Source organism: Ranitomeya variabilis, chromosome 2 (assembly GCF_051348905.1).
Source record: "Ranitomeya variabilis isolate aRanVar5 chromosome 2, aRanVar5.hap1, whole genome shotgun sequence".
Classification (NCBI taxonomy): domain Eukaryota; kingdom Metazoa; phylum Chordata; class Amphibia; order Anura; family Dendrobatidae; genus Ranitomeya; species Ranitomeya variabilis.
This window is the reverse complement of record NC_135233.1, coordinates 439451232-439463435: the sequence shown is the minus strand read 5'-3', so window position 1 is coordinate 439463435 and position 12204 is coordinate 439451232. Positions and strand designations below refer to the sequence as shown.

Below are 12204 nucleotides of genomic sequence, written 5' to 3'. Positions count from 1 at the left end.
CACTTGCGGTGATTGAAGTGCACGCTTTATCGGATGCCGCTCTCACTGCCCGGCGTACAAGTAGCAATCAGCCGCACTTACAGCGCCGCGTCCTGCTCCAGGTATATTGTGCGGAATAATCAAGAGCCGATTATCGAGCAGCAGAACCGCCAACAAGTCCTGGATTCCTTCTCTCCTCACCCATAAAGCTGGATGATGGACCATGAGACGGCCATAGTCATGGGTTTTCAGAAATGGAGCATTTCCAGCTTAATTGCTATTTTCTATCATCCAAAAACAGCGCCACACCTGTCCACAGATTCTGTATGGTATTGCAGCTCAGCCCCGTTTGCTTCAATGGAGCTGCAATACCAGACATGACCCATAGTTAGTTGTGGCGCTGTTTCTTAAAGGAAGCAGTCCTGCTGCACCCCTTTATGGTGGCCTAGTACGTATGATGAGGCGAGGATTTTACCTTCTGATTGGGCTCGGCCTAGACTTTACCTAACTTTCTTGACCTGTGTGTTTTTAGGAGAAGCGAAAAGATGGAGGGCGACAGTCTGAGCTGCGTCAAGTATCTCATGTTCATCTTCAACTTCTTCATATTTGTAAGTATCGCTTATGACTTGTCCAGTTTTAATCTATGACCATAATTGAATTTGCATTATTTTCCCATTGATGGATTTGCTTTTTCAGGCTGAGCGGTATTATTTATTCATACCATCATGTGACACATCGGGGTAAGGGTGAGGCTACCAAAAAATAACACATTTTGGAGTTTTGATTTCTTTTCCTGGCATTTACATTACAGGATCCAAAATATCATAGCTGATCAGATTTTTTTTATTAACTGGGGAAAAAAAAACCGATGATTCAGAATTTTTATTTAAACTTTTTTTTACATAGGGGATGTGAACCTGCGATCATTTGATCACTCTTACTATGGACGGCATAACTTTATAGGTCATTGATTTGTACTAAAGGCAAAATGTGAAGTGGAATAATTATTGTTTTCTGGTCACTGCACTTTTCCACCATCCAAAAAAAAAAAGGCAATAAAAAGCAATTAAAAAGTTATGTGCTCTAAAATGGTACCAATAAAAACTACAGCGCACATGCAAAAAATAAAACAAAAAAACAACAAACTTTAAACAAGTTCTGGGTCTATGAAAATGGTGACAAAACAAAATGTAAAAAAAAATCCAGAATTTTTATTCAAAGTTTGATATTTCGTTATGAGTTTGGCAGCGCCGGCACTGTGCTGACCTGAAGTATCTCATTATCTGGTCCATTTTACAGCACCAAAAAACAAAAACAAACAGATCCCCCAAAACAATCGCGAAATTGCTTCTTTTTCACCATTTCACCCCAGTTCCAGACAGATGGAGGAAATCTAATGGAATCACATTCGTCTTCTAACTTGTAACTTTTTTCTTTACTTTCCCTCCAGCTCAGTGGATCCTTTTTGCTTGGACTTGGGGTTTGGGTAATCGTTGACCCCACTGATTTTCGGGAGATAATTGCTGCCAATCCCTTGATGTTCATGGGTGCCTATCTCCTCCTTGCCATGGGTGCCATGCTTTTCTTGCTTGGCTTCTTGGGCTGTTGTGGAGCAATCCGTGAAAACAAGTGCCTTCTGCTCTTCGTACGTATAATTCTTCCACTTTCTGTTCCTTATTGCTAGACGCTTTCTTACATCTGTCAAAGAAAATTGTGGCCAAAAATTGTTGGTGACTTCAGCGTGCTCGAAAAATGTTTGAGTCCCTGCGGCTGCATGTCTACCGGCTGTTCAACAGCCACAACATATTCAGGGATTGCCTAACAAACAGGCTCTCCATGCATGTGTTGTGATTGTGACTCAGCTGTGAAGCATGCAGCTGCGGTGCCGATCAGCTAATCAGCTGGAGTGATCCAGAAAGCTGGGATCCCTCTGCAGCTTGCCGAATAAGTGGGAACCTGAGCAAATTGGCTCATCTCTATTTACAAACAACAGTATCACTGTGCTTGATTGGCCAGGAAACTCGCCTGACCTTAAGGCCGGTTTCACACGTCAGTGGCTCCGGTACGTGTGGTGACAGTTTCCTCACGTACCGGAGACACTGACACATGTAGTCACATTAAAATCAATGTGTCTCTGCAGATGTCAGTGATTTTTCGCAGACCGTGTGTCCGTTTGAAAAACACGGAGACATCTCAGTGTTCGTGGGAGCGCACGGATCACATGGACCCATTAAAGTCAATGGGTCCGTGTAAACACGTACCGCACACGGATGCTGTCCGTGTGCCATCCGTGTGCGTTTTTCCTGTCATAGGGTTAAAATTAAAAAAATTGTTGCAATACACGCACACGGACCTTAAAAACGTACTCACGGACATCACACGGATCCCACATGGAGAGTCTATGAGAGCATACGGACACGGATAACTCCGGTACCGATTTTTCCGGTACCGGAATTATCTGGACGTGTGAGACTGGCCCAACCCTGTAGAGAATTTTGTGAGAAGCACCTGTATTTTTTGAGCACACTGAAGTGACTTGCTCAGCACCAAGCATGCTCAGAAACTAGTTCTCCATCAGCCAATACCCAACACTAATGATTCTTTGTAATCATATCATGATAGTCTTCCAGAGGGTAATGGGTTAAATCAATAAAATATTATGATTTGAAAACTTAAACTTCCACTATGACATTTGATCAGAACTTACCCAGGCCCCACGGGAGGTCTAGTGCCAAAAAATATAAAAAAAACCCCAAGGGGCCAAATGACACATTGACTTCCTGCACTCACTAAGGGCTGTCCCACACGTCCAGATAATTCCGGTACCGGAATAAATCGGTACCGGAGTTATCCGTGTCCGTGTGCCTGGGAACTCACGGAGGCCATACGTGCGGCACACGTGTGCCGCCCGTATGGCGAGTGGGTACCACACGGAGCGTGTGGTACCCACTCTGCATGGTGCTGAAGCTGCGATTCATATCATCCCTGCAGCAACGTTTGCTGCAGGGAAAATATGAAGAATAGTGTTTAAAATAAAGATCCATGTGTCCGCCGCCCCCCCACCCCCTGTGCGCCCCCCCCGCTGGTCAGAAAATACTCACCCGGATCCCCCGTCGGCAGTCGCTCCTTCCTGGTCTGGCCGCGGCTTACTGTATGCGGTCACGTGGGGCCGCTCATTTACACTCATGAATAGGCGGCTCCGCCCCTATTGGAGGTGGAGCCACATATTCATGAGTGTAATCGGCCGCATACAGTAGAGAAGCCGCGGCCAGACCAGGAAGGAGCGACTGCCGACGGGGGATCCGGGTGAGTATTTTCTGACCAGCGGGGGGGGCGCACAGGGGGTGGGGGGGCGGCGGACACATGGATCTTTATTTTAAACACTATCATTCATATTTTCTCTGTAGCAAACGCTGCTACAGGGAACATATGAATGGCGGCTTCAGCACCATGTGGGGGGGACAGCGCTTACTGTAGCGCTGTCTCCGGCACGCCACACGGACCCCAGACGGAGAATGTCCGTGTGAGGTCCGTGTTTTACACGGACCCATTGACTCTATTGGGTCCGTGTAATCCGTGCGCTCCCACGAACACTGACATGTCTCCGTGTTTGGCCGGTTTCACACGTCAGTGGCTCCGGTACGTGAGGTGACAGTTTCCTCCCGTACCGGAGACACTGACACACGTAGACCCATAAAAATCAATGCATCTGTTCAGATGTCATTGATTTTGTGCGGACCGTGTGCGGACCGTGTCTCCGTGTGCCAAACACGGAGACATGTCAGTGTTCGTGGGAGCGCACGTATTACACGGACCCAATAGAGTCAATGGGTCCGCGTAAAACACGCACCTCACACGGACATTCTCCGTCTGGGGTCCGTGTGGCGTGCCGGAGACAGCGCTACAGTAAGCGCTGTCCCCCCCACATGGTGCTGAAGCCGCCATTCATATCTTCCCTGTAGCAGCGTTTGCTATAGAGAAAATATGAAGAATAGTGTTAAAAATAAAGATTTAGGTGTCCGCCGCCCTCCCACCCCCTGTGCGCCCCCCCCGCTGGTCAGAAAATACTTACCCGGATCCCCCGTCGGCAGTCGCTCCTTCCTGGTCTGGCCGCGGCTTCTCTACTGTACGCGGCCGATTACACTCATGAATATGTGGCTCCACCTCCAATAGGGGCGGAGCCGCCTATTCATGAGTGTAAATGAGCGGCCCCACGTGACCGCATACAGTAAGCCGCGGCCAGACCAGGAAGGAGGGACTGCCGACGGGGGATCCGGGTGAGTATTTTCTGACCAGCGGGGGGGGCGCACAGGGGGTGGGGGGGCGGCGGACACATGGATCTTTATTTAAAACACTATTCTTCATATTTTCCCTGCAGCAAACGTTGCTGCAGGGATGATATGAATCGCAGCTTCAGCACCATGCAGAGTGGGTACCACACGCTCCGTGTGGTACCCACTCGCCATACGGGCGGCACACGTGTGCCGCAGGTATGGCCTCCGTGAGTTCCCAGGCACACGGACACGGATAACTCCGGTACCGATTTATTCCGGTACCGGAATTATCTGGACGTGTGGGACAGCCCTTTGGCACACGGAGACACGGTCCGCACACGGTCCGCACAAAATCAATGACATCTGAACAGATGCATTGATTTTTATGGGTCTACGTGTGTCAGTGTCTCCGGTACGGGAGGAAACTGTCACCTCACGTACCGGAGCCACTGACGTGTGAAACCGGCCTAAGGGGTAAGTTGTGGCCCCATTCGACCTTTCTTACTGGCATGTGGCCCACTTTATTCTTCTGCTGAAATTTGAGGAGGTCAGGGATACCCAATGGTTTTCCTAATTTTTATTTATTTACGGTATTTATTTATTTATTTTTATTTTTTTTTGGGGGGGGGGGGTGGATGGGCGTTGTTTGTATTTTTCACACTGGTTTAGATTATCTTTTCCTAGCTTTATGATGAGCAACCTGAAAGTGTTTCTGAACATTTTGGAACTTGTTAAAAGTTTGGACGGAAACTTTTTCAATAGTTGAATATTCCAAAAAAAAAAAAAAAATGATGTTTGGTTGAAAAAGCTGCTGCTATTATGTTTCCATTATAAATGTGCCATTTTTTTCCCTTCCAGTTTTTCATGTTTATTTTGGTCATATTCCTCGCGGAGCTCTCAGCTGCTATTTTGGCTTTCCTCTTTCGAGAAAATGTAAGTATCTTCAGGGTGGGTTTTAGGGGTTCAAATAGTAAAGTTATCGAAAAATAAGTGGTACTGGAGACCAGAACTATACAGTGTACTGCCCCGATTTATCCATAACCATGTATTACACTGTTAATATAGATTACACTTATATGGGGGGGGGTTGGAGAGGAAATACAAGCTACTTACAGATACCCTGACAGACATTAAAGAAACGGGATATATTATGGTGTCCTGTTTATTCAGCACCATAGGAAGAAGCCAAGGTAACAATGCTGGCCTTATAGTTAGAGGGGGGTGTAGGGGAGTTTTCTTCCCTAAATTGTACTTTCTTATATTTGCAACCTGGTGCTGATTAAGTGAATGGGAAGGAGCTGCAATACTGCACACATCCTGTGGAGAGATGTGGCGCCAACTTTGGAAGGAATGAGCCCCCCCCCCCCTTTTTTTTTTTTTGTTAATCCAATCAGCTTTATTGTTTGTGCATTAAATCAAATAATTACATACATCATACTATATAGTGCAAACACAAAGTTAATAAACAAGCTAAAGCCTTAAAGTTTATATAGTCCAATACTTGTCAAGGTATTTCATGGCAAAGTTCTCAATTGTGTCCAAATGAGGCTTTTGCCAAAGACTGGTGCCACGTTATTAAATCCAGGGATTATACCCAAACTACTATTGGTTGTATGTTCACTAACAACATGTTTATAAACAGAAAAAAAGTTTGTATGTATATATGTGTCAAACATCTAATATGTTCAAATACAAAATAGCCAACTGGTGTAGTACAGTTATTCTGAGTAGGTTCACAGATGCTACCCCAAGGGTTGCCAGACACTGCTCCCATATTTATTTTGTTAGCTCCTTTTAATGTTAGTAGCTCTTTCCAGGCATATGGTATTAGTTTCAACTTTTTATTTTGCCAATGTTGGGGGATTATGGTCTTGTTCCTGCATGTTTCTCCTTCTAATTAGTTACTGCTAACACATTTGGTGTTCTCTTTCCATGTGGGTGTCACTATCTACTGTTTGCATTTTCCTTTTGTGATTGACAATTTGCATATTTCCCAGAGGAGCATTGCGGCTTTAAGTCTCCTCACCTCGACATGCTTAACATGTCACTCTCCGCAAGGAGAAACGATACTTCTTGGATCCCTTTGTGATTAGCCTCCCTGCCGCCCCTTCCTCCTGAGCACACCTGGCCTGTATTTTGTGTGCACTTAGCTTGGTATAAATTCATTATGCTAGGTCTGTCTCCATAAGCATGTCTCTTAAGTATGCTGCAGAAATATAAACCAGAAATAGGAACACAATAGAACACAAGGTAACAGTAACCTCTTTTAAGTCAAGTAATCCATTTCTTGCACTCTCTACACAATTACTCACAACAAGCTGATAGATGCCCTACCCGTGTGTGCTCCATTCCTCCACTCCCACCTTCCACCACCTGCTCTTCATATATCTCCCAATCCTGGAACTCCACAGGTCATAGCTCCCATTAATACCTCCTCCAACTGCTCACAAACCAATATAGACACCCCAAAAAATCTGAAACTTCAGTTCTGTGCCCTTGATGCCAAACCCCAGCTCCCTCTCTCTGGATCACTCTGGAATGCCCACTCTGTCTGAATCAACTCTCCCTGCAACATCCAAAGGGCTGTCGTATACTGACCTCGAGGCCACACCACTACCTTTAGTAACCAGCTCGCCACCTGGCTCACTCACTCGCTCTGCTGACATTCCAACCATCATCATGGGTGACTTCACCATCCCCATTGACACCCACCAGTTGGCAGCCTCTAAACTCCTGTCCCTTACTTCATCTTTTACACTTACTCACTGATCCTCCTCAGCCACCCTACATTACACCTAGCCTTCACCCGTTTCTGCTCCCTACCTAACTTAACCTCCCCTTTCCCTCACATTCTCATAACTGTCCTCCTCATCTGTCACCCATGTCCAACTTACACATCCCCTCAGAAACATGCACACTCTGACTGATTCTACCACTGGCCTCCAGATCTTCACTCCATCACACAGACCATGCCACTCTTGCCTCAGCAATTAGCTGTTACCCCTGTCATGCACAGCAGAGTGCAACTAAACAATAGACAACCCTGGCACAATAACATCACTCAAAATCTTCAAGTATCCAAAATTGCACAGCGACGTTGGAAGCAAACGCATTCGAAAGATGACCACCACATTCAAATCAGCTCTCACCTACACTAAACAGGCCTACTTTACATCTCTCATATCTTCCTTATCCCACAACTCCAAACAGTTGTTCAACGCATAAGGGTACTGTCACACAGTACCATTTTGATCGCTACGACGGTACGATTCGTGACGTTCTAGCGATATCGTTACGATATCGCAGTGTCTGACACGCAGCAGCGATCAGGGATCCTGCTGAGAATCGTACGTCGTAGCAGATCGTGTGGAACTTTCTTTCGTCGCTTGATCACCCGCTGACATCGCTGGATCGTTGTGTGTGACACCGATCCAACGATGTGTTCGCTTGTAACCAGGGTAAACATCGGGTAACTAAGCGCAGGGCCGCGCTTAGTAACCCGATGTTTACCGTGGTTACCAGCGTAAACGTAAAAAAACAAACAGTACATACTTACATTCCGGTGTCTGTCCCCGGCGTCTCAGCTTCTCTCCACTGTGTGAGCGTCTGCCAGCCGGAAAGCGAGCACAGCGGTGACGTCTGACGTCACCGCTGTGCTTGCCGGCTATGGCGCTTTTACACAGTGGAGAGAAGGAGAACGCCGGGGACAGACACCGGAATGTGAGTATGTACTGTTTGTTTTTTTTACGTTTACGCTGGTAACCACGGTAAACATCGGGTTACTAAGCGCGGCCCTGCGCTTAGTTACCCGATGTTTACCCTGGTTACCGGGGACTTCGGCATCGCTCCAGCGCCGTGATTGCAACGTGTGACCGCAGTCTACGACGCTGGAGCGATATTCATACGATCGCTGCGACGTCACGGATCGTGCCGTCGTAGCGATCAAAATGGTACTGTGTGACAGTACCCTTACCCTCTCCAACTTCCCTAATCTCTGCCAAAGACTTTGCCACACACTTAAAATAAGATAGACCAAACAACCCAAGTCTTTGTTGTACGTTCACCAAAACCCCTTTTTAAACCAGACTAACTTCTCACAATCACACCTCTCCACTTGTGCCCTAGATCCAATCCCATCCCACCACATCACCAACCACACCACCAAACTTATCCCATCCCTAACCCATCTCTTCAAAAAAGCTTACAATGACCACATGGCCAACCCCCAACCTACTGTTTCCTCTTTGCCCATAATCCTGGAGAATGTAATCCTACAAGAGCAGGGTCCTCTCCCCTCTGTATCAGTCTGTCATTGCTAGCTTGTTTCCTGTAAGTTATATTTGTATGTAACCCCTTCTCATGTACAGCACCATAGAATCAATGGTGCTATATAAATAAATAAGAATATTAACCAGTGCAATGTTAACAATTTCCTGGCCAGATACCATATTCTCAGAATGGTGGTAGTCACAGGGGATCTTAAATCTGCCCCCACCCCCAGAAGGCCCAGTATACAAACCCTAGGATCAAGATGTTTGTGTATGCCGAATACTTGTTTAACCAGAGAGGTCACCCAGCCCCTTTTTTAAAATCATTCACAATGGTATTAGTATACTGAATATATTGACTTATGTTTTTCTCATAGTTGACCAGAGACTTTTTTACCAAGGACCTAAAAAGACATTACCAGGGCAATAACAGCACCGATGCCTTTACATCAACTTGGAATACAGTAATGATTACAGTAAGTATTTATCAGTGTAAAAACTAGAAGTAGTGGAACAGCGATGGGGTCTGACACTACCCTCCTGATTAAGGAAACTGATGATCAGGTTAGTAGACAGGATATAATTAACATATCATACTTACTGTAATGTAAAATAAGAAATGTAAAAACTATTGTAATATAGAATAAATAGTTGAGCAGTTATGGGGTCCAACACAACCCTTTATTTTCAGTGAATAGGTTGGATTTCTTTGAATATTACTCTAACCAGGTTTATTAACATAGCAATAATTCTTAATACAAAGCTACAAATCTATTATATAAAAGTAGTCAATGTCTAAAAAACTATGTATATACCATTGGAACATTCTTCTTATAACATTCCTCTCCAGTTTGAATGCTGCGGCGTCAATGGACCAGAGGATTTCAATAGTGCTTTGCAGTTCAAAACGTATGCAATAAATGGAGTTCCTGAAGCTTGCTGCGGAAGAAACATCCTAGAAAAAACTGGAGAGATCATTGGCAGGGCAGAGTGCATGATGGGAAAAGAAATTAACAGACAGGTAAATAACAAAATTTGGCAACTAAACTTAAATCATATATTGTTAGGATATCACTCTTCCATAACGGCCTTAAAATCATCCAACTTTTTTTCCACCATAGTAACTTATGAGGCATATTCCATCTGAAAATCATAAATAACCGTATCTTCTATTTTTCTCTAGGGGTGTTACTCAACCATACTTAACTCCTTGGAGCCCTATGTGTATATTGCTGGAGCATTAGCTATCGGTGTGTTAGCGATTGAGGTAAGAAACATAATAAGAGTGATTTTAGCCTTCTCTGTTGTTGTTGGGGCTTCTAGTGTGGTGTATGCACAAGGGAAAGTTTTGTGCATGCATCGCATATGGTTTCTTTAGTATTGGGCAATGCTTTTCTATGTTTAATTAAACACAGCTGGACTCCAATGAAGGAGTAGAACCATCTCAAGGAGGATCACAAGGAAATGGACAGCATGTGACTTACATACACTGTGTGCAGAATTATTAGGCAAGTTGTTTTTTGGATCACATGAAACTTTTTATACATGTTGTCCTACTCCAAGCTGTTCAGGCTTGAGAGCCAACTACCAATTAAGTAAATCAGGTGATGTGCATCTCTGTAATGAGGAGTGGTGTTGTCTAATAACATCAAAACCCAATATAAGGTGTGCTTAATTATTAGACAACTTCCTTTGCTTTGGCAAAATGGGTCACAAGAGAGATTTGACGGGCTCCGTCTTGCAGAGGGATGCAGCAGTCTTGAAATTGCCCAACTTTTGAAGCGTGATCACCTAACAATCAAGCGTTTCATATCAAATAGCCAACAAAGTCGCAGGAAGCGTGTTGGGCAAAAAAGGCGCAAAATAACTGCCCATGAATTGAGGAAAATCAAGCGTGAAGCTGCCAAGATGCCATTTGCCACCAGTTTTGCCATATTTCAGAGCTGCAACGTTACTGGAGTAACAAAAAGCACAAGGTGTGCGATACTCAGGGACATGGCCAAGGTAAGGAAGGCTGAAAAACAACCACCTTTGTACAGGAAACATAAGATAAAACATCAAGACTGGGCCAAGAAATATCTTGAGACTGACTTTTCAAAGGTTTTCTGGACTGATGAAATGAGAGTGATGATGGATGGGCCAGATGGATGGGCCAGAGGCTGGATCAGTAAAGGGCAGAGAGCTCCACTCCAACTCAGACGCCAGCAAGGTGGAGGTGGGGGACTGGTATGGGCTGGTATCATCAAAGATGAACTTGTGGGACGTTTTCTGGTTGAGGATGGAATGAAGCTCAACTCCCAGACCTACTGCCAGTTTCTAGAAGACAACCTCTTCAAGCAGTGGTACAGGAAGAAGTCGGTATCTGTCAAGAAAAACATGATTTTCCTGCAGGACAATGCTCCATCACATGCCTCCAACTACTCCACAGCGTGGCTGGCCAGTAAAGGTCTCAAAGAAGAAAAAATAATGACTTGGCCCCCCTTGTTCACCTGATCTGAACCTCACAGAGAACCTGTGGTCCCTCATAAAATGTGAGATCTGCAGGGAGGGAAAACAGTCCACCTCTCGGAACAGTGTCTGGTTGGCTGTGGTGGCTGCTGCACACAATGTTGGTCGTAAACAGATCAAGCAACTGACAGAATCTATGGATGGAGGCTGCTGAGTGTCATCATAAAGAAAGGTGGCTATATTGGTCACTCATTTTTGGGGGTTTTGTTTTTCCATGTCAGAAATGTTTATTTCTAAATTTTGTGCAGTGATATTGGTTTACCTGGTGAAAATAAACAGGTGAGATGGGAATATATATTTTTTTTATTAAGTTGCCTAATCTGCACAGTAAGGGTACAAGTCCATGTTCAGGAGCCGCTGCGTGTTTGACGCTGCGCAGAGCCGCAGCGTCAAACACGCAGCGTCCAGATGTTCCAGCATAGTGGAGGTGATTTTATGAAATCCCGTCTCCACTATGCGTGGTAACACGCACGCGGCGGCCCTGCGATTCCGGACATGCTGCGCGTCTTTTTAGATCGCAGCATGTCCGTGTACCTTGCAGGGCCGCTGCACCTCTGCAAGGTAAAACACAGGGTCCTATGTGCGGGGTGCGAGGATGTCGGATGTGTGCAATGAACACATCCGGCATCATTGCGTCACAGAAGGGGGTGGGGCTTAGGGCGGAGCAGGTACCAAATGGCTGCAATAAAACAGTGAAAAATGTAAAGGGGTCTGAATACTTTCCGTACCCACTGGGCAAAAAAACAAACTTTCGGTCACGTCTGTAGAGTTTTCTCCTTCAGTGTTTTTACATCAGATGTTTCTATTGTTACTGCAGAATAAATATCAGAATTTCCTAAGATTTTGCACTTATTGAGTCTTTGCGTAACCTTGATCTATTTGTTAATACTTCCAGCGTCGCCCCTTATTTCTCCAGACTTCTGTCCTTCGCCCCGGGAGCTGGACATCGGCTTGTACTTGTAGTTTATCACAAGTTATGTTTTTCTTATTAGTCGCTTTTTTGAGGATTGATCACCGTGGACCCTAATCTTCATGTTCCGTTCAGAATCACTTTGGCCTTGGTGTCCATCATGTTGGAAAAAGTATCATTACCACATTGGCCCGGATGATGGGAGAACTTGCTCTTTGAAGTCGAGATCCCATTCTTTATTCATGGTCGTGGTCTTAGACAAAAA

The 12204-nt window shown here is 45.2% G+C and overlaps 1 protein-coding gene across 1 annotated transcript in view; it reads left to right on the top strand.

The window, feature by feature from the left end:
• Nucleotides 1–12204, top strand: part of TSPAN18 (tetraspanin 18) — a 109713-nt gene that overhangs the window by 94794 nt on the left and 2715 nt on the right. Inside the window, exons 2-7 of the mRNA XM_077287070.1 lie at nucleotides 512–587; nucleotides 1430–1624; nucleotides 5112–5186; nucleotides 8899–8997; nucleotides 9372–9542; nucleotides 9705–9788. Of these exons, the coding sequence (XP_077143185.1) occupies nucleotides 525–587; nucleotides 1430–1624; nucleotides 5112–5186; nucleotides 8899–8997; nucleotides 9372–9542; nucleotides 9705–9788 (687 nt within the window). The 5' untranslated portion in view covers nucleotides 512–524. The remainder of the gene's footprint in view (nucleotides 1–511; nucleotides 588–1429; nucleotides 1625–5111; nucleotides 5187–8898; nucleotides 8998–9371; nucleotides 9543–9704; nucleotides 9789–12204) is intronic.